Here is a 27164-nt window from a genome sequence, read left to right on the forward strand (position 1 = left end):
TAATAAAAGTCAAAATCAAGAGGGTTTTAAGAATTTTTATTGACAGTTTTACAAAATAATCCTTAATAGATAATATCTTGAGCAGCACTCAAGACACCTCTTCGTCTGCTTCTTGGTTTTGTTCGATATGCAAAGATAAAAATTGCATTAAGTTCTTTGCATGTTCACTGTAATGCAAGAACCTGTTGCTTATCCTCCAGAATTTCTTCCTCATCATCCATTTGGCTTTCATCCCAGCCCCTTGAAAAAAAACATAGCACAGTGATTTTCAGCAGCTCAAATTCCTCAAGCTACTCCGCTTTAAGCCTTAGTGACATATGTTCACATACATAGCACTAAAAGGCATGAAAACAGCTTTTGCCATATATTTTGCAAGTATACATACAGCTACTCTATTCACTTTTCCCCCAGTTTTTGTCACATACATTGTCAACTCTTAAACAAGCAGGAAGTAAACAACATTGTCACTATTGCGACATTAATGGAGAAATCCCTAATCCTAGAACAGGTAAGCTAGGAAAGTAGGTCTCATATGTACTATCTGCACTACTTAAAAATATTGTTTAGTTTTCTACTGACCTGCAATTTCAATATTATGAACACTGTAAAAAAAGCCAACCAACCAGAAATCTCTGAATTAGCTGTATTCACATAGCACCTAGCTAACCTCACAGTGTCTCACTGATCCTTACTAATTATGAGAACATATTTAGAAACCAAAGGCATACAGAATTTTGTGGAACTTCCTTGATTCCAGTCATCTCCTTAGTCTCCAAGGCAATAGGACAGTTAAACATTGAGTTAAATGTTATCGGCTCACCTGCTCACAACTCCTCTTTTTCAAGGTACCTTTCAACCAAAAGAACTTTGATGTTTTAAGAGATGTGCTTTATAGATCTCAGTGACGTATATTAACAAAAGCTAATGCATTAAAAAGAAACATAAGCCCAAAATTTATGGCTTGGAGTCTCAGCAACAAAATATATCACTTAATCTGAGCTGCCTGAGACTACTGGCTTGGAACACCTAGGTACACAGTAAGTCACGCTAACATTTGCAATCAGCATTGTAAAGTGCAGTCACAAAGTCAAGACAGTTTGTATTTCAGTTTTGGCAAGATGTTTGGCACATCAAGCATTTTACAATACCACAAAAACAATCTCAGCACGTTTAATTTACCTAAGAGTATCAAATATGCTGTGGTCTTTTACCTCCAGGTTTTTATGGAAATCTGTAGTATTTCTACATATCTTCTCTGAGTGTCTGTGGAAGGAGGTTACATCTTCAGAAGTTAAGCTGTAATGTTTTTCAGGACCTGAAAAATTTTAGGTCATTTCAGGAACAAATCTAAACAACAAAAAAATAAAGCAGTATCTACAATATCATTTTTAAAGAATTTCACAATATCAACAAAAACTTGCCATGAAAGTCTCAAAACAACTCTAGCTGATGAGGGATGTTATGACAAGCCCTCAGATAAGTTATGACTTTTTATTTCACGGTTCCTGTATCATTATAAGCAATGGAGAGGATTTGCTTTAAGATGTTTATGCCAGTGCAATATGAAACCTTATATATAGGGCCCACTAATACTTCTGCAACCTCAAGATAGAGTAGCAAATGTAGCACTCGGGTAGCTGACTAACGATAGTATGTATTTAAATGAAGTAACAGCATACATCCCACATTCATTAATACAAAAAGATCATACCCTAGGGTCACAGTCTATGCTGCTTAAAGGCACACATGCAAGTATGTTACTGTTTTCCCAGCTAGCCAGAAGTTCACAGCAGAGACATTTAAGTGAAACAAAGCGCAACAAAGCCTGTGAAGGGTCTGGAGAACAAATCTTATGAGAAGTGGCTGTGGGAATTGGGGGCATTTAGCCTGGAGAAAAGGAGGCTCGGGGGGACTTTATTGCTCTCTACAGCTGCCTGGAAGGAGGCTTTAGGCAGGTGGGCGTCGGTGTCTTCCCCTAAATAACTAGCAACAGGACAAGAGAAAACAGGCTCAAGCTACACCAGGGGAGGTTTAGATTGGATATTAGGAAACATTTCTTCACTGAAAGCGTGGTCAAGTATTGGAACAGGCTGCACAGAGAAGTGGTGGAATCATTGTCCCTGGAGGTGTTGATGCGGTGCTTAGGGACATGGTTTAGTGGTGGGCTTGGCAGTGTTGGGTTAGTGGTTGGACTTGATGATCTCAAAGGTCTTTTCCAACTTAAATGATTCTATGAAAAGCATGCCAAGGAAGCGGAATGAAAAAGGGAGAGAAAGAATGGGGCAGCTGAACAATAATCTCTCTCCCTATTCTTCTCTGAGCATATTTATCATGGATTTCATTCCTCAAGCACTGACAAGAGAAACTCTTCCGAAAACACATGGGTTCTGAAGAGTGCGTATATATTAAGAGACAGCTGTCCTGAAATGTGGTATTTGGAAGCCTCAGAAAGGCTGTATAAGAGCTGTTTGAAAAAATACAGCAAAACCTAAAGGTATAAACATTTTAAAAGATAGAATGCTCTAGGATCATAGCCAGGACCTGCCAATACAAAAGCACCATAGCAACTCATAAGGGACGGACCGTGGTACAGCCTAAGGGATGCAGTCTATCAAGGCTGCTTATGGCACAAAGTGTCTTAGGCACTTGACCTGTCTCCTTGTTGAGATGGAACAGAAGCATCCCAATCATTTTTCTTTTCTTGTATTCAAAGAACAAAACCAGAATTCACTCAATTCTGTTCAACCATAACCAACTGACCTTGCCTGCCTGCCACCTCCCCCACGCTCAAAAAACAAGGAGATGGCTTAGAAAGACAGAGGAAAGGAGGCTGAGTCAACCCCAGAATGAGAGGTACTCTGCCTTATTAGTGGCAGTTCTCATCAGGACAGATTTATAAAATTTCCCATCCGTCTTTCCCCCTTCTTGCTACCCTTGCAGCAAATCACATCTAGCTTTTAACAATATCTGGGGTGTTCATTAGTAAATATACAAGGAAAGGATACCTATTTAAAAGAAACACATGATCTGAAATAGTAACCTAGCACATCCTGCAGATTTCTGCAACAAAGTGGAAGAGGTAAAAACAACCTAGAAGTTCCATGAAACAGTTCGCTTCTACTAAATTACAGGTAGGTTAAAGTCCAATTGAATGGAAATAAATCACTGTTCAAACACAGAACTCTTGCATTTTCAAGTAGTTTAGTACATTCTTGCACCAAAATCAGTTAGATCTGAGAAGGTAAATGGAATAGCTACTTGTTTTCATTATGCTACTTGCAAACATGAAGCAGGGGGGAAGCAGTATTGCCCCTACCTGTGTAAGTTAGTAATTCTTTTTCCAGAGTAAGTAGGGCTTCTTGGTCAGCAACATATTCCCAAAGACACTCATCTTGTTTAGTCACATCAGCGCACTTTCGTTTTGGCGTCGCAGTATTAAGTGTCAACATATGCGTAGGTGAACTCTTTGGTCTTGGTTGAGTGTTTGTTGTACAATTTCCAGTCAGTTTAGAATGTAGCATATTTGTTGACCAAGGTCTTCTAGAATCATTCCCTGAAGTAACAGAAAAGGTCACAACTTCTAGTAATTCAAGATTTCACACAAAAAAAGAGTATTTGATTTCGGCTCATTGATGACACTAATTAAATTATGAATTGATCTGAACAGATTATTAATTTTGCTTAAGATTTTAGATTATTAAATGTTAATAAAGTAGTTATAATTGTATTTGAAAGTAGCACCTCATACTTCAGGGGCATCTTTCAGAAAAAGAAGATAATTTAAATATTACATGTAATGACAAAGATTTTGGGGGATGAGAGAGACTAAAAATGTGTGCAGAAAGCTTAAAACTTTGGTTCTCTCTTTATTTAATTTAAGGTAACAGGAAAAAAATATAGACACTTTCAAATATTTTCTGGGATCCAAAACTGACAGCTTCAATTCCTGCACATAGCATTTTTAAAATTAAAATGCCAAATTGGTTGCTTAAAATGAGAGAAATAATCTAAGCTACATTACTTGAATGGAGACAGTTGAAACAGAGAAAAGTAACTAAAAAGCACAGATGTAGCTGTGCATTACTTGTTTCCTTCTTTCTTATAGTTCATGTAATAAGACTTATTTCAGAGGCATGAAGAAATCTTTCATTAGATCAAAGCCATACCGTACTGGATGCCGCAAAACACACAGCAATACATAATCTTGTTCTAGACAGTTTACTATCTAAATATTCAAGCTAAGAGGGGAGTAATGGGGTAGAAACTAAGCACAATAAAAAGCATTATTAGTGAACAGCTGGAAGAGATAATTTTCAACTCAAAGGCCATTCTTATGGAAACAACGCCATTATACCCAAAATACCAATACATAGATGAAGATATAAAAATCACCTAAACTCAAGATAATCATCCCAGACAGCACCTCTACGTTTTACACAAGAAAAATTAAACTATAGTAGGACCTCAAAGTTGTCACTATCCTTACCTGGGTATGGCCTCCACGGTACCATCAAAGGAGAAATTCTATTTTGAGCCTCCATAGGTTTATTCAACTGACTTTCTAAGACACCTTGAACTATAGTCTCATCAGCATACTCACTTAAGCTCCTTTCAGTAATCCACCTTCCATTTCCTGAAATTTAAAAGTATTAGAGGAAATTATTTGCAGGTTTTGTGTTAATATGCATTTCCTGTTACTATAATTTGCTGCATTTAATGTGTGTGATGTAAAGAAGTCTTGCAACAAGCTTTCTACACAATGAAAAAAAAAATCATATATAACACACTAACAAGCTTAAATTCAAGTTGTATACTTGATTAAATTAATATTCATGTTCACCAATCAGATGTTGTTTCATATACACCATTAAAAGCAATAGGAACCTACTGGAATCACGCTTTCAGGGGCCACAGAGAAGCATATAAATTTATGGCACTATATTTATGTGATTTACTTCACGGTAGCATGTTTATCCTTTCAGAGCACCAGTTGTGTGTGTTGGCATGACTGTTACCCCAAAGTGACTTCTAGAACTAAGCTAGACCAAAGTTACATGAAGAGAAGGATATCTTACAGCAACAGCGATAAATATGTCTATTGATTGAGGAATTTATTTGTACACCATTACCTGAAAATGTTATACGACTGTCCACGGAGCTAGAGTTAGCACACAGTGAAGAACGTGCTTCAGAAATTACTTGTTTAGGGTTTGTACCCACAGCAAAGAAACCTTCAAGTCCTCGATACCGTGTAGAAACGGATTTCTGTCTTTTGGCTACATCCTGTAACTTGAATAAAACACAAAGATATTATAAACAGGAAAAGAAACAGGCAACTTCATAAGTTGCCCTTGCAAGTTATAATTATAAAATGCCCACTTAATAAAATATGGAATGATTCTGATAGCCTGGTGGAATACATATTCATAAGGATGCTGGTATAAACTTCAATTGCTAATGTTGTGGCAGTTTGAGTCTATTCTACTGTGGACATGAAAAGCAGTTTTTCTTTGTTTTCACTTATCTTTGTGTACACCAGCTAAAGTACTGTTTAACAATGCCTCGAAATCAAATGTCCCAACCTCCTCTATGATTTTTTTTGCTTTCAATTTTATCTTCAGCAAAAGAACATTTGAATAATTTAGGTTAGATTGACTGACAATCAGTCAAGAGGTGAAGTGACCTTGATAATAAAGTGGGAAGAGCTGCCTTCTCCCCAACACACCTTTTTTGTGTATCTGAGACTAGTTTGTTCTTTCTTTTGCTTTTTTTGAACATTAGCAGAAGACTGACAATACAAAGTGGAAAGCACAGAGGCCTTCAACCCCTACATATGAAATATGGTAGGCAGTGCTAAATCTCTGATTAAAACTATATTCTTGATTGTTTTGGGGTGCAGTTTCTGGAGGAGAATGGGGAAAAAGGGTGGAGTATTTAATGGTAAACATTATCTCAGCTGATTCAGGAACACTGTATGTTGCCTCATGCTAAACAGGTAAAGTAGATTAAGCAACATAATTTATCTATTTAGCAATCAAAGATATAATATTTTACCGCTGAAGATGACGTAGTTACAGGCAAAACCAAACTCTGACTATTGCAGACACTACCCAGTTCTTGTGAATCTTTATTGGTTTGCTGCAGTTGTGCCTCAGGCAGATATTTATTGCTCATTAGTTCAGCAGGGTTAGAGATCTCAGGTAGTTCACAGGAGCCAAGTGATCTTCTCATAGTCTTTAGTTCAATGCTCTCCTTTTGCAACGTGTTTCTTTCAAGATGACTGCAGGCAACCATTTTTTCTACAAAACAAAATCGTGAAAAGAGGAATTTTTTTTTTTAAAATGGAAATAAATATGAATTACAACCTGCAAGCCTATTATATTTTCTTCATGAACTTCATATATGAAACCTCCATTTCAGTTACCCTTAAGCCATAAAATTAAAAATTAGAAGAGTTGACTTCCATTAGCTTCCTGTCTGATACCCAGAAATGTCAACATACATAGACTAGACTTACCAGGTAGCAGTACCAGTTTCTTATCTAACACATATCCTGTACATCATTGTCCTATGAAAACATTAAATTTTGATAATAATCTTAACACGTTTCCAACTACTACTTCAGGCTAATGTAGGGGTTTTTTACATTTACAATGCTATAATTTAACCAGAGCCAGTGTAAGAACAGTAATACCAGCAATTTCATAAAATTTCCTTAAAAGCAGTATAATGGTTTGAAATATACTATCAGGCTGTGAATGACTCTGCAAGCTGTTTTTCTTTGTTTATACAAGACATAGCCATTTAATTTTTTTATCCTGTGCCCAAAGAAGTACACAAATCACATCATATTAGTCAGTTCTTGTTTGCTTTTTCACATTTGAAGACTTAAATAAGCAGTTTCTTGAAGTAAGCACAATAAGAACAAGTGCTACAGTCTGAAGTGCTGGAGCAATTGTTCAGTACTTGCAAGAAAAAAATTAATTACCCTTATGTTCTAAATATTTCTTAATATTAAAAAGTAACAATATATTCTGCACAGCTTTAGGACGCAGAGTAAGATCTTTAGGACTCCTTAAGCCACAAAATAAAGCTGCTAAACTTTCATGGTGATTTTACTGACATGCAACCAGCACTGGAATACTCATTCAGAAATTATGATCTTTCATGTAGAACAGGTAATCATTTATACAGTTTCTCAACCTATCCACATAAAAGCATTTTTCCACATAAAAAGGACATATGCCGTACATTAAATCTAATATACTACAGAAAAACTGATTGTAAGACCGCTCCATCTGCTTATAACGGGTTTGTGTTCAGTATAAAACTCATTGAGGCAGTCTCTTCCTCAAATTGGACTCACAGCTGTGAGATTACTGTCACAAAGTATGGCTATCATTTCAAAATAGTTTGCACAGTCCATCGAATTGTTGTCAAGAGACCTGCATAGCTCAGGGAATGGTATATAATTTAATGACTTTTCATCATTTTTTTTCAATTATCATAGTTGACCACTCCATCCTGTATGAGAATGATAAAACTGCATACGCTGAAGCATATTGTACAAGTAACTTTCAAAATTTACCTTGAGAAATTTCTTCAGAAGAAACAGGGTTTCTGTCAAGAGGAAAAGGTAAAAACATTGAGCGTCAGTGGAAGTTAAACAACAAGATTACTTTCTCATTACGCCTACAGTTTCTTTTGGCAAAAGTGTTGGTACTGTGTTGTTCTGATCTGCAACTGCTGAACCACTTTGAAAGAGAGGAAGGAGGAAAGACCAGAAGATTACTACATAACAAAACAGATCACATCTAAACATAAATAAATTTTGGGAGATCAGAAGAATTGCACATGTATCATTAATTATTAGGACTCTTAGTTTTGCCTGGTATTACAAGATTAGTCAAGCAAGAGTATCTTAAAAGTACACAACACGGACCAATTACAGACTTGCCTGTATGCTAGTCCCTGCTCCCACTGGGATAAGAACGTACAAAAGAGAAATTCTATTTGTAATTCACGACATACATATATAAAGAAATGTATCTTACATGGTTCAATATTGGAGCAATCATGCAAACAAAATAAATTTCAAAGTGATGGCTCTCTAGTTACAGGAAATAAATATACCTTGGTGGCTCACTGACAAAGTCAAAGACACAAACTTACTATTCACTAACTTTAAAGTCATGTTGTATGCCTGTTAACTGCCAAACTGTTCTTAGAATGTCTTACAACCTAGTCATCAAATCACTAGGTCATTCAAATTAAAACTTTCAAGGACAAAAAACAGCAAACACAGACAGGATTCTTGGAAGAAAAGCAAAGGAAGGGAAAGCAGTTAAAGCAGGGTTGTGATACTGGCACAACCTACGTCTTGCACCACAGACAGGATTTCTATCTTACCATGCCTTAAAGCAATTTACAATTTACAGTCAAGGATTCTCCCCTTTCATATGAAGTCTGACTGTCTGCAAATAAAAGCAACTGTTTCTTAGGAATGTAACTAAATCACAGGATAGGATTATTCCCTTCTCTCTCCCAAGTAATCTCTACTTTTCTGATACCTTCCACACTGCTTGAGTGGTTCAGTTTTTCCTTGCTTATTCATTCCCATAGCCCCAGCTTCCATTACCAAAAAGTCAGATGATTCTTCCAAGTCCTTGCCATAAGACTAATTACAAAAACAAAACAAAAACATATTCAACAATAGATTGAAATTATATTAAAAAAAAACCAACCAACATTGACTCAAGTGATTAAAGACCCGTAGATTTCATTTTTGTATAATTTCTGTATAGTAAGGGTCCCTTAACACAACAGGTAAAAATTGCAGGAAACTTTTGGAAAGATAAATTTTCCACATTTGTATGGAAAAGATAGACAATGTGCCAATGCTTTTTTTTTATTAGAAATTATTTAATTGTTGATATGTTAAACATTTGAAGTGGAAACATTTAAACAAATCACTGCAGATCACTTTGAAGATTTATGAAGCCCTTTATTAAATACTTACATCATCAAGGAATTCAATTTTCAAAGAGGACTCTGAACTTTCAGAAATGGCGTTGGGTACTTCCTCTCTAAAAACAGATGTCCAGTATCTCCTGACCTCTTCAGCTATGACATATAATTCATTAGATGCATTTCACTTTTTCCTGTTCAAGATACACTTATAAAAATGCAAACTTTTAATTTATTACAAAGTACCATAAATTTGTTATTTCCTTAAGCAGAAATTGCTGAAGTGTGTAACTGTTCAGTAAACACAGCAAAAAAAATCCCAACAACCCAAGTATTTAATAGTTAGATTCAATAAACAGAAATCTATTACACCTGTTAAGTCATCAACACCATCATCATCTCCTCCTCCTCCTGCAACAGCAGCCTGATGTACACTCAGTGTTTGCACAGGCCTTAAATCTTTAATGCAACTACCAGAAATTCGATCAACAGGAGTTCTAAAAAAGGAGAAGAAATCAATTTTAAATAGTCATCATCTTTTAATATATATCACACCACAGTCATTAAAAAAAAAAAAAAGCCACACTACTTTGTGCAGCAGTATTAACTGCTGCTGAAAAGCAGCAACTCCTTAATTTCACTGAGATGACCTCACACCTCAGGGACTAACAAAACAACTCTGTAGTGTTTATAAAAGTATCCTGAAGATTGTACTTCCTTTTCTCTATAAAAGCCCTGTAGCAAACGCCCCAAAATCAAGCAACTAACTAAATTACCAGTCTTCAAATTCTACAATAAATTAATAGTAAAAGAGAATCCCTCCAAATACTCCCTGTTCAGTTATTTGAAATATTAAGTCATCAAGTCTGGTTATAATGGTTGTTTTATGAAAATAAAGCACCCTGTACACAGTCACCTTAACTTCTGATAACATACCTAATATTTTAAGTTTCAATGGAATTTTTGTTAATGCTATTAAGTATTTCTTTCATTAGTAACAACAACTTCAACAATACCTTCTGTATTTCTTAAGCAAGAGTTTCTCCATGTAGCTCAGGCCATCCTTCTTGAATTCAATTTGAATAGGTTCCTTCATAACAGTAAGATTGGCCTGTACCTCACAAATTCCCACAGATTCTATTGGAATTATTTAAAAAAAATTAAAAAAAAATGTATGCAGCTATTCAGGTTTATAAACTTGCTGTTTAGCATTTTGAATGAACGTCACACTAGTGGTCTATGCCTGGTTAAGTCTTTGCATAATTCCAAATTTACATGGCCAGTGGTATTATATTTACACAACACAGTCAGTAGTGGGGATAGCCACTAAAAACTCACATATTACAGCCTCCTACATAAAGGAAAATTACCACATCGGAGGCAGGGGGAGCGGGCAGGGGAGAGCAATCCATGACTCCAGAGATAAAAATCCCACCATATCAGAGGAAAGAAGGAAAAAATAATAAAAATTTAAAAGTCAGCATAATATTTTTAATACAAAAATACACAACGACTGAACATCATTCATGGACTAATACTTCAACTGATTGCATCTTTTCACTGGGACAAAGAAGTGAGAGCCTGTGGAAGGCAAGCAGAAAGTGCACTTTGCTACAACATAGGAAATCCTGAGCCATGCACATTCCTTGACTCTGTTGAAAGCTGCAACTTCATGCTTGAGGATTCCAGTTCATATTAAAGTCTCATGTGAGAAACAATGCCATAAAAAGGTACAGGGACACAAGCTAAACAATCTGGGCAATGCCACAGTTCTTCATAAGAATTGGGATAAATACTAATCTGCACATTATTAAAAAAAAACTTCAGAGGTTGTTAATTTATAAAGGAACACAGAGAGAAAACGTACAAAGAAACATTTGCTATTCTAACAGAACATCTACCTTCACAATCAAAAATCTGCTAACTCACCAAAATGTTTTCTAATGTTTTTAAAATGCCATTAAAACAGAACAAGTCGTACCTGATAGGACCTCACTGGCACACAGTTGTTCTCCTTCCCTCCACTGAAGCAAAGCTTCCTGAAAAGACTTTGCAGATTCCTCCTCATTAAACGTTCCATTTAGTAATAATCCTTTGTCCTGAATTTCAAGGTCTGTACAGTTTGATTCTGAGGACAGTTCCTAAACCAGTTCCACAACATAATTAATACAGCACATATGATAATAATCCTCTCCCCAGCTACAGACAACAGCAACAACATTTTCAGTATCAGCTATGGAAATGCAGCTCCCTATTTTCTAGGCTTAGTCTTGCTAGCTACCCTGTTAATTGAGATCACTCAGTTTTTATGTGGTCTTGCTCACTGCTGAATTACAATGCTCTATCAAAAATCAAATAAGGTACACAAAAATGTTTGTATAAGCATACAAAAAAACCCATTTAACTTAAATGCTTGTAGTAGGCAGAAAGCAGTAGCCATGGACAGTCCACATCCTATGTGATCGGATGGCTATTATATCAGACATGAACAGGGGTCAGTGGGCTGTGCAAGTCTGATAGCCTGATCCCTTCCTTGGCACACTCAGAAAAACTTAAGGCCACTTTACCTAAGATGTCCTAAACAATAAAAAGAATACTTTTTCCTGCACTGTACAGTACCTCAGCACTACCTACTGACACCAGCAGAGATGAAAGCTTGTCTAATATGACCTGATGCTTTCTATCTATTTTCTTCTGCTCATGATTAATTTTCAATTCATTCAGATTTACTTCCTTGATGAAGTCATCAACAACTTCCAATTTTCCAGCATGTACACTGGCTTCTGTCTGTTATTGAAACATTATGAAACCATTAATTTATTATAAACCTACTCAAACTTTCCATCAAACAGCATATTTAAAGCAGGTAGGTAACCACATATTGAAGAGTAATGGTGACATAAACACATAATCATTTCAATAATCAACAGTGTGCAAATGTGTGAGAAAAAATTCAACAATCTGAATATTCCATTAGGTACCACACAGGACAGCCCAAGTGAGGCATTTCATGCAGCACGTATCATTTAAATTTATGAGCTATGTACTTTATTAATGAAGTTCTGCTTACTGAAGCTCTTCAGTAGACAGAAGCACATCTGTAGAGGTCGTCAACAACAGGAAAATGTTCATTTAGGGGACTAATTGAAATACCAATTCACACAAAAAAAATAGCCCAGGAAAGTCCAAATTACAATGAACTAGAAGAATTTGACTGAAAATAGCTACAGAAGGAGGGTAAGTTTCACTCACACTGGGACTTTACTGCTTCGCAAACTTTATTAGAACAGAGAAAATTGCTGCAGAAATGTAATATGAAGATTTTGATTACCAACTCTTGATTGATTCTCAAGCAAAAATAATAAATGTTTTATATTCATCCTTCCCCTATGCCCCCCTCCCTATGCACAGAAGGAAAGATCCTTTGTCTATAAAATCCTCAAGTAAGACACATTCTTACCATGAAAGTACAAGAGCAGAAAAGGTACAGGCAGAAAGTGTAATCAAAGTCAAACATGTCAAGCAGCCATTGCAAAAGTAGAACGTACTCACATCTCCTCCTTTCCACCTACTCTACACTCTAATCAACACAGAGACTTTGCAGTTGCTGGTTGCACATTAAGTGGTATTTGTGACTTGCCAGTACACAGGGCAACTGCCCGCTGCAAACAGTGGTTACTGTTTCCCTTCGGCAGCCTTCCGCCAATTCTTACATTGCAATGCAGGATGCGTAAGGTTCAAAGTTTACCACATGAACATGCGTGCTTTGCCTTTTTCCTCAATCCTAATAGGCCACAGTCATCCACAATTGACAGCAATTCTGCTTTCCCCCGCAACATCACCAGCATGCTGCTAACACACGTGGAGATCACAGAAGCATACACTTAAAGAGGGGAATTTCTCTCTGTAACTGCCCTTCTCCTTGGCTCGTTCTGTTTCCTACAGCACATACATTCAAAAGTACATAGCTAAAGATTGGGTTTTCTTTTGCACCACATGAAAAAATAATCTTAAGCTTACAGCAGAAGTCACATTCCTTTGAAGGAGGTAATTTAATTGATGCAGCTTGATACATCTGCTCTCTTTCAGCATGCATACTTGCGTTATGTATAGCTCTTTTTGGTACTCTGGCACACGGTACATAGTAGCAGATCAATATTTGAAAGGCTCACCCTGCTGTGTTATTTGTATAAACATGAACATCCTCATTGAGATTTTGCTCAGTCACGTCAAAATACTTAAGCAAGAACTGCAAAACTGATTTTAGAGAATACTTGCAAAGCTTATTTGTTCCAGCCTCGTATTAACCCTCCCAGCATCTGAATTCAGACACAATTTTTTCCCTACTTCAGTGTCTAACCAACCTAAACTGGTTAGGCATCAAAAACATCTACTCACAAAGCAGCAGGCAGGAAGGGGGTAGGAAAGAGTGCAAGGCAAAAGCAACATGACCCATCAAGAAAGCTGGAAAGCACTTCTCTGGATTCTCACAACTAGTGTGATTGCCTGGAAATTTTCTGGTGCATATTTTCTCTAAAAACAGCCTTTCCTCCTCACTCAGACAGCTAAAACTATTTTGAGAATTACATAACCTCACTTGGTCTGTAATATCCTTCTCCCTTTGAAAATGTGGAATTACAGCTACTGTTTTCTATTCCAAATGCAAAAGACATCTTTTGCACCCCTCTACTCCCTGCACCCTTTCGTCAGCTCCCTTTATTAATAGAGGCAGTTTCTAATTAGTTTCAGGGCAGGACTGGAGTAAAGAGGGAAGATGAAAAGGCAGGAAGGGGGAAGGACAGAGAGAATCATGACAACTAAGGTGGAATTCTCCTGACACAGACGGAGTGATCACAGCACTCCATGATTCTCTGTTTAAATCCTTGTACTCTTCCACTGAAATGCTGTATAATCTTTAATCCCCACAAATAAACTTGCAACATCTCAACCTAGTTTGTTTACCACCAAAAATGAGATAAGTGGCTTATCGCTTTAAAAAAAAAAAAAAAAAAAGATAACACATTACAGATGTCAAGACTTATCATGGTTATCTTACTACTGCCATCACCCAGTTTTCAGTTCTGCGTTTAAAAGATCTGCTACACTCTTAAAAAAATATATATCCTACACAGTCTGCATTTAGATGCATGTGGTGAAAAATTTTTATATCCGTGCAAAACAGCTCATGCAAAAACTTTTATACCCACTGCAGAACTCAGGATAGCACATCATCACAAAAAGATTATTTATTGCTGGCTTTTTGTTACTCACAGGATGGCATTTCCTTCTGTAACTGCCTTAAATTCTCACCTGAAGTTTTTCCATCAGATGTTGTAATCTTTCTACTAACATACTGTAAGCAAGGATCATTTTGGCAAGGATGTATTTATCAGACCAACAGCTTTAACAATTTACTGCATTAATAAAAGGACTGTATTTCTGGGAAGAAAGAATGAGATCATCAAATAAATTTTAGCAGGATAACAGAACGGCATACCCACTGACATCCTCAAAAAGTAAAACCTGCCTTCATGAAATCATGAAAATTTTGGTAGAACCAAAATAGTTAAATCAACTTACACTCAGTCAAGACCCTATCTACATTTTCTATGTTTATGTTAGCTTGCATTCTCACCATAAAGTAACTTTGATTCTTTGTAATCGTAACACTGAAATAAGAATCCAAACATTTTTTCATAAACTATTCCTGACATGGCGTCTCTTTGATTCATTAAATACAGCTACAAAACAGTCATCATTAACACAGGAATGAAAGAAAATGAAAACAAGCATAATAATACAAATTCAAAAAGGTATTAAATAAGTAAATAGTACCGTTCATCAAAATCAAATTTAGAACAACAGTAAGAGAACGAAAACAGTGGGTTTGTCCAAAAGATAAAATCAAAAATAATGTACGATTTGGTCCATAAAGGAGTTGTTACAACCCATTTATGAAATGCAATCAAATATTATGCATAAGAAATTTAAGTTTGTTACAATTAAGTGTTATACAATAATTCTAGGAGGAAACTTTACTACTGTAATTATAAAAGTATATTTTTTTTATTGTTCCATAAGACATACGCAACAAAGCCGTATGTTAGAAGCTGAGTATTACTGTGCTGAATATTAAAATTACACACAACTTAAGTCTCCACTGTACTGTATAACATTTTACTTTCATCACACTTCACTCCTTTGGGACTGGAATCCAAGTATGAAAGAATCAGGAATGCCAGAAGTGGCATCTGACACAATTATAAGTAGGAATTCAGAGTTTCAAGGTTCCTTATAACTGTATTTAAAATACACGCAACAGATTGTTAAATATACTCACACGGGTATATAATAGTCTTTGACTAATGAACAAAGACCTTTGACCATTTTTAGTACTTACAACCTATTTTTTTTCTAAACTGCCTGACATCCAACAATTTGGAAAAGTTTCAAATAGACCAGTAAGAGTATCTCAAAGAGCCTGTGTAAAAACCTCCTGAGCCAGCAATTCGCCACCTATTTCCAATCACATAACACTACCGTTGGTTCAATGGAACTCAGTTTTCCCGAGGCATGCATAACTATAAAATCCATCAAGGTGCAAGGAAAGACAGCGTGATTATTCCCTGCCCCCCTTAAGTATTGCAACAAACCAGCTACGCTATTTGCTTCTACCAAAATTCTTTTAACTGAACAACTTTCCACTGAATAAGAAAGTCACACGGGAGAGCCTGAAAGCAATCCCTTTGAAACATGAGCAGTGCCAAAACAACTCGTCCTTATCCAGCGGTTGCCCTAATCTTACAAGCGCTGTTGGTGAGCCGGGTCCAGTGGTGAAGCACTCGGGAGCACAGCCGCACCGAAAGCGCGGGGGGGCTGGGGGGGCATTAAGGCAAAAGCCAGCCGTAGTCCGATGCAGCACCGCAGCAGCGATGCCTGGCGCGCAGCCCCGCGCAGAAGCCGGGCAGCAGAGGGAGCGCAGCAGTGAGACAAGCGCGCCGAGAGGCGGCAGCAGCCGGCGGGGGCGCAGCGCGGCCTGCGGGGGCACAGCGCCGCCTGGCGGGGAGTCCGGGCACTGCAGCAGCGGCGCCCCCCCGGCCGGGTCAGCCGGCCCGCCCCTCCCTGACAGGTAGCCCCCCGGGGGGGGGGGGAGGGGAGCTGCCCCGGGGGGCGCTGCTCAGCCGGCTGCACAGAGTTCTTAACGTCTTCGTCACTGCGGCTTCGGCAGAACAAGCGACCGGCTCATCCAAAAGCCGGGATTGACGGTACAGGTGGGATTCGCACGTTAAAAACTCGCAGGGGGAAAGAAAAATAAAATAACATGAAATACAAATCAAACGGCACAGTTTGCACTGCTGGGGATGTTCGCCTTTGCTGCACACGGGGCATTAATTTGTAACTTAGTGTTAATGAAATTGAAATTGAGGGGGGCAGGGCAAGAAAAAAACCCAACACAATAAACTGACAAAACAAACATCACGGTGGCTTTGATGTTGGATAATTCTAACAGAAATTTAAAATCCACAGGTATTTTTTTCTTAAGGAAAACCATTCAAAAGACACACACAAATAAAATACACGTTCCTTTTAGTTTGAGTGTTAGCAGCTCCAACTGATTTAATTTGCCATAAAAGCAACACAAATACACTGTGGCGTGCATTACAAAGCAGCGAGAGTGTTCAGGAATTTTCCCAGAGAGGTGCTACTTTTGGAAAAATAAAAATGGTATTTCTTATTCAACAATGGAACTACTCTATTTGCACAAGTTACTTCAAAAATCTAATAGTACGAGGCTACGTCACATTTTGGAGGCCAGGTTTCCAGTTTATACTTGGTAAAAGGCAAAAATCTACTTACTAAATATATAAAATCACTTATAAAATCACCTCCTATTTGATAATACTAATTTCCACTTTAACATAGCCTGCAAGTGACAGAGAGAAGTCAGAACTAAAAATGTGTCCTGGTGCTTATCAAGGTATTTAAAATTACAAAATATTCATGGGCCACTCAATTTTGCCCTATTTGCCTGTAACCATACATCTTCTTTCAATCCTACGGTAGTGTTCTTTAGTTAAGTAAGAGATCAGTCTCCTTCAGTCACATTCACGTGCTGGGCAGATTAATAAAAATACAGCTTAAAGAAACTCCCTGTTAAAGAACAGTTCTGATAACTGTTAAACAGCAGTTCTGATAACAGAATCGTTTAATCTGTTTCTTTGCCATTCAGGGACATCAGCATATAAAACCTCCCATCACCTTGTGCACCCTAAGTAGTTATCACACAGAGAAATCCTAGAAATAAAGTGGGTATCACCAAAATATTTCGGGAAACAGACAAGAAAAAACATGACTATGATTTCAAAACCAGAAAGATAAGATATGCAAATAAAGTAGGATCAAATTGATCTCAAATATTTAAGTAACTTTTTCCTCTAAGGTGCTGCACATCTAGTAGTTGCTACAGCACCTCAAGCTGACCATCTAAGAGAAGTCTTATTTTTCCCAGCAGAACAAACTGCAAAAAACTTCACCAGAAAAGCTAAAGCTAAAAGTTCAAATGAGCTCCTTGACTTCATAATTTCAAAGTATCAATACTGCCATCAAAATGATTCCTTTCTATGGAAGGTGCGGAGTCAGGTAGGACGACGACTTCCGCAGACTACCATAATACAGCTGCACGGTACAGAAAAGTTAACATCTGGAAAGGTAACATCATATTTAGACCTGCACCTATGTTTTCAGCATGCTTCCGTATATAGGTCTCTTCCATAAAGGAGCCTGGATGTGAGTTCCAGGTCACCTTGTCTGTGCAGAACACACATAGCTTATGACCTGGGCACACCCCAGGTAACTCATTTTACAACTTATTGCTCCATATAACATATGTATGTCTAGATACTGTCTATCTATAAAGCTCCTATACATACACATTATGTTCTGTTATAATTTTTCAGCCATTTACTTACCAGCTGCATGCCCTTAATTTCACATAGTTCACATGCTATCCCCTTCACTGCAGGTTTTTCAGGAGCTACAGCGTTTACCACTTCATGCTTAAAAGGTTCTTTCACTGGCTCGGGGGGGGGGGGGGGGGGGGGGGGGGAGGAAAAAAAGAAACAAAATAAACCCCATACAAACAACAACCAAAAAACCCCAACCACAGTACTCCAGTCTCTGATTTCTTTATTGCTTAATTATAGCAGCTTCCAGCAACCAGAACCTCTGCCAGAAGTTTGTGAGTTTTCATTTAGTTAACAAAGTTGTCTACCTGGAATCTGTTCCTTGAGTATTTGAAACTTCATTTTTCCCGAAGAAGCCTATATGGAAGAATATTTACATATATAAGGTGCTAATGAAAATGAATGAAATTAACTTTTACAGAATTCAAATAATAAAATTTCTAGGAAAACATCTAAGCATGTATTTAAAAAGAAAACTCTATGTGTTGCTCATGACAGCCATGAAATCTATGACCAGTTTCCCTCCCCATTCATGAAATGACATCATCCTTGTCTGCCCAGCCAGGTACGTGGTGTTTGCCACAAGCACAGACCTGCAGGACTTCCATAACCACCGTGACTTAAGCTCAAATGTCAAGCAGTGAAGTCTACTGCACATATGTTTACCTATAGTTTGTTACAGAGGGGAGGTGTTAGCTTGTTTTCCTTCTTCTCCTCATTACATGATCTACCACCCCAGTAACTAATAATTGTCAACATTTTTGCTCCTCAGTTTTTCCCCTGCAGATGGAGTCCACGCTGCATCCTCACTTCTGCCCCACTCCTATACAACTGCAGGCATTTTAATTTCACCCTTTTGAAAATTCTGCTCCATGCATCTTCTCCTTAGCCATCACAGCTGAAATCTGAAGTCTTTGAAGTAGTAACAGCTCTGACTTAACTTGTCTCAGAAAAGGGGAAAAAGAAAGAGGTGGGTGAAAAAAAAACTTTTCATTCTGATCCTCTCTTCCACTGACAGGCAAGTAGGCAATTTTATTGAAATTGAGTGTGTTGGCTGAGAAGACCTTCACACCCAACTGCTGCTGCTTCAAAAGACTTCAAATAGCAACTGCGATGGCTTGGTCTGAAGTTCTCAGTCTGTTTTTCTCTTCAGACTTATATAAGCTTTGTTTCAGCCAGTTTCAAATGGTCTCTCTTAATTAACAGCTCTCATTTCAGCATAGCATATGTAGCATGGCTTACACACACAAAAAAAAAAAAAAATCATAAAAGAAAGCCCTCTTTTTATGTCCCACCTGGTCCAATTTGCATGCCCCTCCAAACACATCAGTGTCTGCTAATGGAAAGAGGAAGTATCTCTTAGGCTGAATTAGTTTGGATTTGGGGATCCCCTACAGACTTTTCATACTAATTCATGGAACAAGTAAACAACATAAGCTCCGTTATCGCAATTGGTATTTTAACAGCACTTGTGAATGTTATTTGATGATGCATACACCTAATGCTTGCTTCCATGATGTATAAAGCCTCAAGGACAAGAGCCTAAGCTATTAAAATGATGAATTTATTTTACCACAGAATGAAGTATTAAGACTAGGTTATTACAGTTGCAAGTGATAACACTCCCTACAAGGTCCAGTCTTCAGCTACTTACAAATTTGACTGACTTCTACCATTCCCATACGTCTGCCTTATCCTTAATATTTCTTGAGAGTTTGAGCAAAATTGCCCTAGGCATTTTCAAAAGAAAATAAGGGGAAAATACCCCGCTGTGTACAGATTAAAATGAAAACAAATTTTTCAATGATTTAGCAGGAAAGTTCTACATCCCTCCATTTAGGTCTGAGCAAGGACATCATAGAACAAAAGTCAATTGACAAACTTAATCCACATTTTAAAACACGCAGAAGCACTGGGACCAGTGCTGTTCAACCTATTTGTCAGCAACATGGACAGTGGGATCAAGCATACCCTCAGCAGTTTGCTGCCGACACCAAGCTGTGTGGTGTGGTCAGCGCACTGGAGGGAAGGGATGCCCTGCAGAGGGGCATTGACAGGCTGGAGAGGTGGGCCTGCACAAACCTCATAAATTAGACACTTGCAATATTAAATCTGTAGACAAAATGATAATTTGCTATCTATTACAATGAAAAAGCAACAGATCACCAAACAGATCCTGATGTTCCTCCAGCTCAATGGAACCATAAGTGTGGCATGGAAAAATAAACAATCAGAAATTTTACTCAGAAGGTGCTTAACCCTTTATTTTTACAGTATTTACAATTCCCATGTTACATAGTATAAATCTAATTCTAAATCTCGGTTTGTTTTAAATAGCTTTACCTGAAAATACACTGATAGTATACACTGATAAGGTAGAAATATACCTTATTATTTTTTTCTTTGCTTTGTGACAGAACTCGGGCTTGGATGGTCATTGGTCCTGCCTGTCCGGATTTCCAGTGATAAGCACTTGATTTCCTATGAACCAAGAGCAAGAAAGAACTTACAAATTATGTCTTCTGTAAGCAAGAGAAGCACAAAGGCTTTCCTTCAGGTTTTCCAACGATAACAGAGTATCACAGTAACAAAATACTTGTCTATATAATCATAGGTTCCCCAAAACACAAACGCCTTCCACTGAAACCTGCTTCACATCTACTTTAGTAGTAGTAAATACATCAAAAGTATAAGAAAGTACTTTTCAGACCCTCAAATTGGCCTAAGTTTTTAAATGCAAGAAAATACCATCAATTCTCTAATGTTGGTTTTAGAAGAATAAAAAGTAATAGTACACTTTAGATAAGTCTTCATTGTCCCAATTTACTTTAAGGTATTCATCCAACACAGCTAAAATACAGCACCTTTTAATAAGCCAGGGACACACATTTCAATGAGCATCAGTCTAGATATTGACTACTATTATGAACATGGAAGACAGTGGGGAGATTAAAGAGTGATGTTCAGCTTTAGCATACTGCATAATGCACTACTTCATAATATTTAGCAGGTGTTCCAATGATTGATCTACTTTGTTTTACAGAAAACCAAACACAGAGTAAAACAAACTAAAGCCTACAAAACAAGCCGTAAGTAAAACATAGAGGAGGGAAGAGGGATGGTCTTCCCAACAGTGGTGCAAATGCCAGTGAATCCTGTCATTTGAACTCACCTTAACAACACTATCAGAGCTTACAGGTACAAGGCTGTGAGAACAATACAAGAACAAGAGCCAGGCACTATCTGGAAAACAGTGCCTCAACAGCTCCAGGAAAAGTCTACTAAGCTGCAAACAGCAGGCCCTTAGCATTACCAAGAGTAAGACACCAAAGTACCCAAAGCCCTTGTATCTCCAGTGTATCAGGCAGAAATGAAATGGAAGCAGATGTTGCAGAGATTTGCTAACATTCAGAGTGAGCCAATAACAGAGCTGAGAGATTTAGACTTCCACCCTAGCACTTGCTTCATTAAATTATGCCTACTTCCCAAGCCATGTTTTCCATCATACAGAAAATATCTTTCTGAGAAGCTACACAGATGCATGCAAAACAGGGTCAAAGCAGAATTAAGAACAGCATCCCCTTTAGAAACATCAGTAATAAGACTGAAATAGTGCAGGAGAAACTACTTTCTGTCTCCTGCTTTAAAACTAATATGAGAAATCCAGTTGGAATGGGAAAAGAGGAAATAAATGAGGAAAAGGGATCTCTGATGCTGAAGGAATATCTCTGCAAGGAAGGATTTATTAGTTTACTTAAAAAACAATAAACAAAAAAAAATTTAAATGCCACATGGGCGTTTAAAAATAAGAAAGTCTTAGAGTAGCAAGTTTATAATTGGGAAGAATGATTCAAGAAAGGAGACTGAACACTCTTGTGAATTCCAGACTTTGCAAGAGACGCTACCTGGGGTGAGGGGACGTGTGGACAGAGCATCTCATTGCATTCCTTTTTTTCAAACAGAAATTTAACCTACCTTCTCTCTTCTTTTTCTCTGCTCATCTTTAACTGTAGTTGCCGTAGTTTCTTCTCCATCTCTTCATTTTCTGTTTCTAACTGCACTTTCTCCAACTGCAATTCTCTGACAGTTCTGGAGGAGTTAAAGTAGTAAAATACTCATTAGAAATTACATGAAAGACAGCAGGGAATCTGAAGAAGTTTAAAGTGGCAAGAAAAAAAAAAGCTACAAAAATTGTCATTAAAGGCACATCACCCTTGTACCTCTCAGTAAGACTGAAAAAAATTCTGGAAAATTTAGGGCAGGTCAGGTCCAAACTCCTTGGCCCCAAGACTACCTCATTACAGAGGGGTATGCTGACAGTGATAAGGCTACTCCAATGTAAGCTTTAGACTAACCAATATAAAACTGATCCAATTGTGTCTGTATTCACAAAGGTTTGTTGCTTAATTATATTAAAATAAATTATCCCAGTGAATTCTTTAGCATTGCTTGTTTACAAAGTATATATGTTAAACATATAGACAGTTATAAGACCTATAACTTAGAAAGTAGATTAAAGCTTAAGAAAAGAAAGGCTTAAGAATAAAAGCACAGGGAAAAAACTAGGGAAAAAAAAAAACACATCATGATTCTTCTTGCTCTTACACAAATAAGCTCTTCTACTTAATGTTGCATTAAAACTTATTTAAAAAGATGAAAAAACCATCTCTATCACAATCAGATAAAATGCACTTACTTTGCTTTTAATCTCACTGAGGTTCCAGTTTTTGAGCCTGGAAGTACTACAAAATCATTGATGTCCATGATACACAGTATAACTTCTCCTAAAAAAGAGAATTTAAATGATCTACAGTTAGCAACCTGTTGAAATGGGAATTCAATTGAAATTAAAACAGTAAAAACTTGTTACAAATCCAAAAATATTAGTGTATAGAAGGAGAGAAATGGAGCACAGAACTTGTTATAAAGTGCCAATAAAATCCTAGAGCAATTCTAAATTAAATTTAACTGAAAGAAAAACTTTTTATTACATTTATGATACCAGGGAAAAAAATTTACTTGTCTTTCATTTGGGCAATTCCCTAAAGTTCAATGGAAGCAGTTTAATATTAAATAAAACACAGCTTTCTTGAATCAGACCTATAAAAAGCACAGAGAAGGAGAAAATTGTATCAATGGCTATGAAGTCAAACCATCTCAAATGATTTGGAAAGATAAATGCCTTTTGTCATATACAGATTGATACAAAAGAATACAGGAATTTGCAGAGCAGTTATTCCCCACTCTCAAAACTTCAAGACATTGGTATCTTAAAGACAAATTTTCCCCTATGTTGTGAAATACTCTTCCAACAAGCAAACCGATACAGCACAGAGTCCAAACTGAAATTTAACATCCATATCCTGCCCACACTAGAATGTCTACAGTGTAACTTGCACAGACTAAGCAGGCTGCTGGAAGAAACACGCCAACACTCAATTTCAACCACAGTGCCAAAACTGAACATTTACTTGTGTTGCTGGAATGCATATGGAAAATGAAAAAAGAAAAGATTACACTCCAGAGACTTACAGTTGACAGGACGTTTGGAAACTGTTCTTCCACTGTTGGCGATCAGATTCCAGCTGAAAGCAGGAGTTAACTAAAACGACGTCGAGAAGCTTAGTATTTTAAATACATCAAACGTATAACTGAGCTCAAGAGCAAAAGCTCAGCTGCCTGTTTGCACATAACCCTGAAAATTACCATTAATACAGCTAAAATGTGTCCAAATATCTCCATCCATAAGGCAAAACACCTGTCAACGGCACATTAGAAACAGTTAAAACATCTGGTGCCCCAGAATCTAAAAGCAATGCCATTTCAGTGCTGACAGAAACGTCAGATGTGTGTACAAAACACGCTTCTTACAGTGCCGGAAAAACCAAGCACTCCATTCTTAGCATTTTGAAACAATTATTCTTTTAGCACATTCCAAGATAAAACAAGATTCTATTAACTTCGAATAGAAGAAGGTTCTTCTATCGGTGAATGTGTGCTAGCAAGACTAGCACATCTAGACAGGCAGAGATAACAAACTGGTTTTGATGTAGCCCAAAGACTACTTAATAGTAAAACTGGAGGCAGATGACAGAAGCCAGCTTACTGAGCTCAAGGACGGAACGTAGTTAATTCATATAAATTATACAGGTTTTTAACATATTCCACAGAAAGCAAATATTTAAAGAGGTAACTTAAAAGTTGTGATAATATCAGAGTTAAAACCACCTACAAAGTTTCAGGAATGCAGTACTACTAAGGGCGGGGGGGCGGGGAGGGTGTTTGTGGAGTGTTGGGTTATAGGTAACGGGGAATATAGATAAGACAGTAGATAGATGGAAGGTGATCGAAAGCTCAACTGTTCTGAGCAAATATATCAATTAATGTAATAGCTATTTGAGCATAAACCTGTTTTTTACAAGAGCAGCCATTAAACACAAACATTAAGATTCAAAGTTAAACATGCCCCATTTGGGGAAATACCGTACCCTTAGCTTGGATGACATCCTTAAGAACCCATGAGATGGGCTGTCAGGACTGCCAGGGAAGTCCACCAAAGGCAAGGACTAATATGGCAAACCCGAACTCCGCAGAAACAAATTCTGTACTTGGAAGTGGACTTAAAATTTGAATACAGACAAGAGTTCCCTTTCTATGTGTGCTTTTTGTTTAATCAATCTCCTTTCTCTTTGTAATACACAAGACAGTTTTCCTGTGAGGCAAACAGTAAGTCAACTCATCAACATAAATAAATCAAGCATTAATTATCCACATCCTTTCTGCCTGCTCTTCTACACACACTACTACTCAAATTTCATCTTTCTAGCAGATTCCTCTGTGCCGCTAGTGGATATGCAGTGCAACTGAACAAGAAACAACAACAATGCACTCTTATTTCTGCTAAATGAAATTAAAGTCAACTTAATTTTAAAGCCTGCATACATAAAGGAACACAAATTCCATATACCCTATATGTCAGCTTAGCTCAAATTTCTTCCTAATCAATTTAAAGATAGCTTTATAACTTAAAGACAGCTGAAGATGTGCGCAGCTTATTTCAAACTATAGGAGTTTAACTAGAGCAGACTAAATTCCAACAGCTTTCTCACATCAATAAACCCATAAAATCCCAAGGGATACTACCATATATGTAATAGCTCACATCCAATTATCATAACCATGAACATGGATTTCATGCTAGACTGAGTCCTAGCCACTTACCAGTAACTCAAACCAAACAATTTCCTTTGAAGAATTCTTAGTGTAACGAAGGATTTGTCTATCATTGCTCTCCACCCATTTGCTGTTAATTGTGTCAACTAAGACTCTGAGACTTCTGCTGGTCCTTCCAAACATTTAATGTTTCACTAATTAGCAAAAAAAAAAAAAAAAAAAAAAAAAACACACCCAACCAAAAAAACCCACACCAAAAAACACCAATTGCCTTGTAAATCTGCACTTAACAGCTAGTTTAAATCCCGCATCTGGGTATGGTCATGTAATCTCAGTCTCTTGAGAGAAACTCACATTCTCCAGGCCCCAATACCTGTGACATCAGCCATTTCACAATTCACTTTCTATTTTTAAACAAATTATCCATTTCTATGTTTAATACCATACAACATATATAAAGTAATATCATGAAAACCAGATTAAAACATCTAAATCATGCTTTCCCTAAGATATTTACCCATACTTGGCAATTTTGTCACACATTGGAAAGATGTATCGTCCCAATGACACTGACCAGCCAACACCTATTTCTGCCAGTTGTGCATCTTCAGTCTAACCAAAAATTATGGTTTCAACTACATTCTGAGAAACTTCACACAAAAGATCGTAGCAGAATGGTCTCTGTCTTTCCATGCAGCATAGTTTAAAAAAAACAAACCAACCAAATAAACAAAAAACCTCAACCAACCAAAAAACCCAGTCACGTTGTCAAGTAAGTTTCAAGTAAGTTGCAGGAGAAACTCGCCTTACCATCCACATCGTATAGCTACAGTAACTGTCCTGCGAACTCCTGCAGAAGCATGGCCAGAAGTAAGCAGAGCAAGTACCGAAGCAGGTGGGGATACGGCCAGGTGAATCAACGGAGCAAAGCCAGTACTTGCCTTTAATGCTTCTATCAAACTCTAGGCTCTGCTAAGCAAGGCGCAAAGATTTCAGTCAGCGCAGACGACAGCTCTAGGAAAACACTGAGCAACGCACAAGGGCAGATGAGAAAAGATATTAGAAACCCCTTGCTGTCAAAGCAGCGGGCTTTGGTTTCTCTGTGTCGTGCCCGGTGGCTCTGTGTTTCAAGACATGAGCGGTGGGGATGAACGGAACTGCCGGGAACCGTAACCTGAGCCCAGAAAGCCGTAAGGGGCCGGGGGGTAAAGAGGGAAGCGTACGGGACGAAAACACTTCACAGCTGCAAGGGCGAGGGCGCTCCCAGGCAGAGTGTGGTGGCACCTACACCTGCCCCCAAACGCTCCCTCAGCGCTTCGGCACCGGCCTCGTGGCAGGCGGCAGCACCCGGGGGCGGCCCCGCTCAGGCGGGGGCCTTCGCCCCTGAGCGGACACCCCGCCACACCGGCGGGGCTCCCCGGGCCGCGGCCGCGCCACCCCCGCCCCAACGCAGGCCTAGGACATCCGCACCCGCGGTCCCGCCGGGCCCAGCGCCCCCCGGCCGCCGCCGCGGGCTCGCTCTCGGCCTCACCCCGCGGGGTCCCGGCCCCGGTCCCGGTTCCCCTCAGCGCCGCAGCCGCCGCCCGCCCCACCACCGCCGCGCGCCGTTGCCATGGCAGCGGCAGCGCGCTGCGTCACCGCCAGGGGGCCGGGCCGGCCGTGGGGGCTGAAGGCGAGTCCATTTGGCGCTGGGGGGGTGGGGTGTGGGAGAGACTATTCCGTGCGGCGGGAAGGGGTGAGGGCGTGCGGCGCTCGGCTCCTCTGCAAGTGCCGGCGAGGCCATGTTGGCATGCAGCTGAATACAGCCCCCGGGCCAGCACCTCCGCCTGTGAGCCACCTCTTTCAGTTGCCCCAGGGCTGCCCTGCCGGCTCCACCCCGGCAGATGTTTCCATGGTGGCCCAAAGAGCCCCACATGCCAGCCATGGCTGAAAAGGCACAAAGCCAGGCCCTCCTGGCTGCCGGCGCCCCACAGCTGGCAAGGCCTCTGGCTTTAAAGCTGACCACGAAGTCCCCTGGAACCGAGCAGGCCTGGTGCTGTGCTGCCACACACCCATCAGCAG

At 38.6% G+C, this 27164-nt stretch overlaps 1 protein-coding gene across 4 annotated transcripts; it reads right to left on the bottom strand.

Annotated features, from left to right (window-relative positions):
• Positions 1–26705, bottom strand: ZBBX (zinc finger B-box domain containing). Of its 4 annotated transcripts, XM_056359169.1 has the most exons (19): positions 25914–26705; positions 23463–23532; positions 22627–22714; positions 21906–22019; positions 20318–20411; positions 18239–18287; positions 17937–18040; positions 10949–11108; positions 9984–10104; positions 9340–9464; positions 9020–9123; positions 8571–8677; positions 7589–7620; positions 6055–6299; positions 5130–5289; positions 4487–4633; positions 3317–3553; positions 1180–1315; positions 1–240 (listed from the first exon to the last, which is right to left on the bottom strand). In XM_056359169.1, exons 3-19 carry the CDS (start codon positions 22692–22694, stop codon positions 165–167), a joined length of 2079 nt encoding a protein of 692 aa, XP_056215144.1. In that variant the 5' UTR covers positions 22695–22714; positions 23463–23532; positions 25914–26705; the 3' UTR covers positions 1–164. The 4 variants fall into 4 exon arrangements, with proteins under 4 accessions (XP_056215144.1, XP_056215145.1, XP_056215146.1 ...); XM_056359170.1 differs by lacking the exon at positions 25914–26705 and having other exon boundaries at positions 5130–5283; positions 23463–25292; XM_056359171.1 differs by lacking the exon at positions 25914–26705 and having other exon boundaries at positions 1212–1315; positions 23463–25292.
• Positions 26706–27164: the final 459 nt, after the last annotated feature.

Source organism: Falco biarmicus, chromosome 13, assembly GCF_023638135.1.
Source record: "Falco biarmicus isolate bFalBia1 chromosome 13, bFalBia1.pri, whole genome shotgun sequence".
In the NCBI taxonomy this organism is placed as follows: domain Eukaryota; kingdom Metazoa; phylum Chordata; class Aves; order Falconiformes; family Falconidae; genus Falco; species Falco biarmicus.

Excerpts from the sequence above, each read along its gene's own strand:
- ZBBX (XM_056359169.1), bottom strand. The coding sequence starts at position 22,694 with ATGGACATCAATGATTTTGTAGTACTTCCAGGCTCAAAAACTGGAACC. Across the intron at positions 6,300-7,588 it reads TTCTGAAGAAATTTCTCAAG|AAAAAATGGTTGCCTGCAGT; the intron begins GTAAATTTTGAA and ends TTTGTTTTGTAG. Across the intron at positions 4,634-5,129 it reads CAGTCGTATAACATTTTCAG|GAAATGGAAGGTGGATTACT; the intron begins GTAATGGTGTAC and ends TTTAAATTTCAG.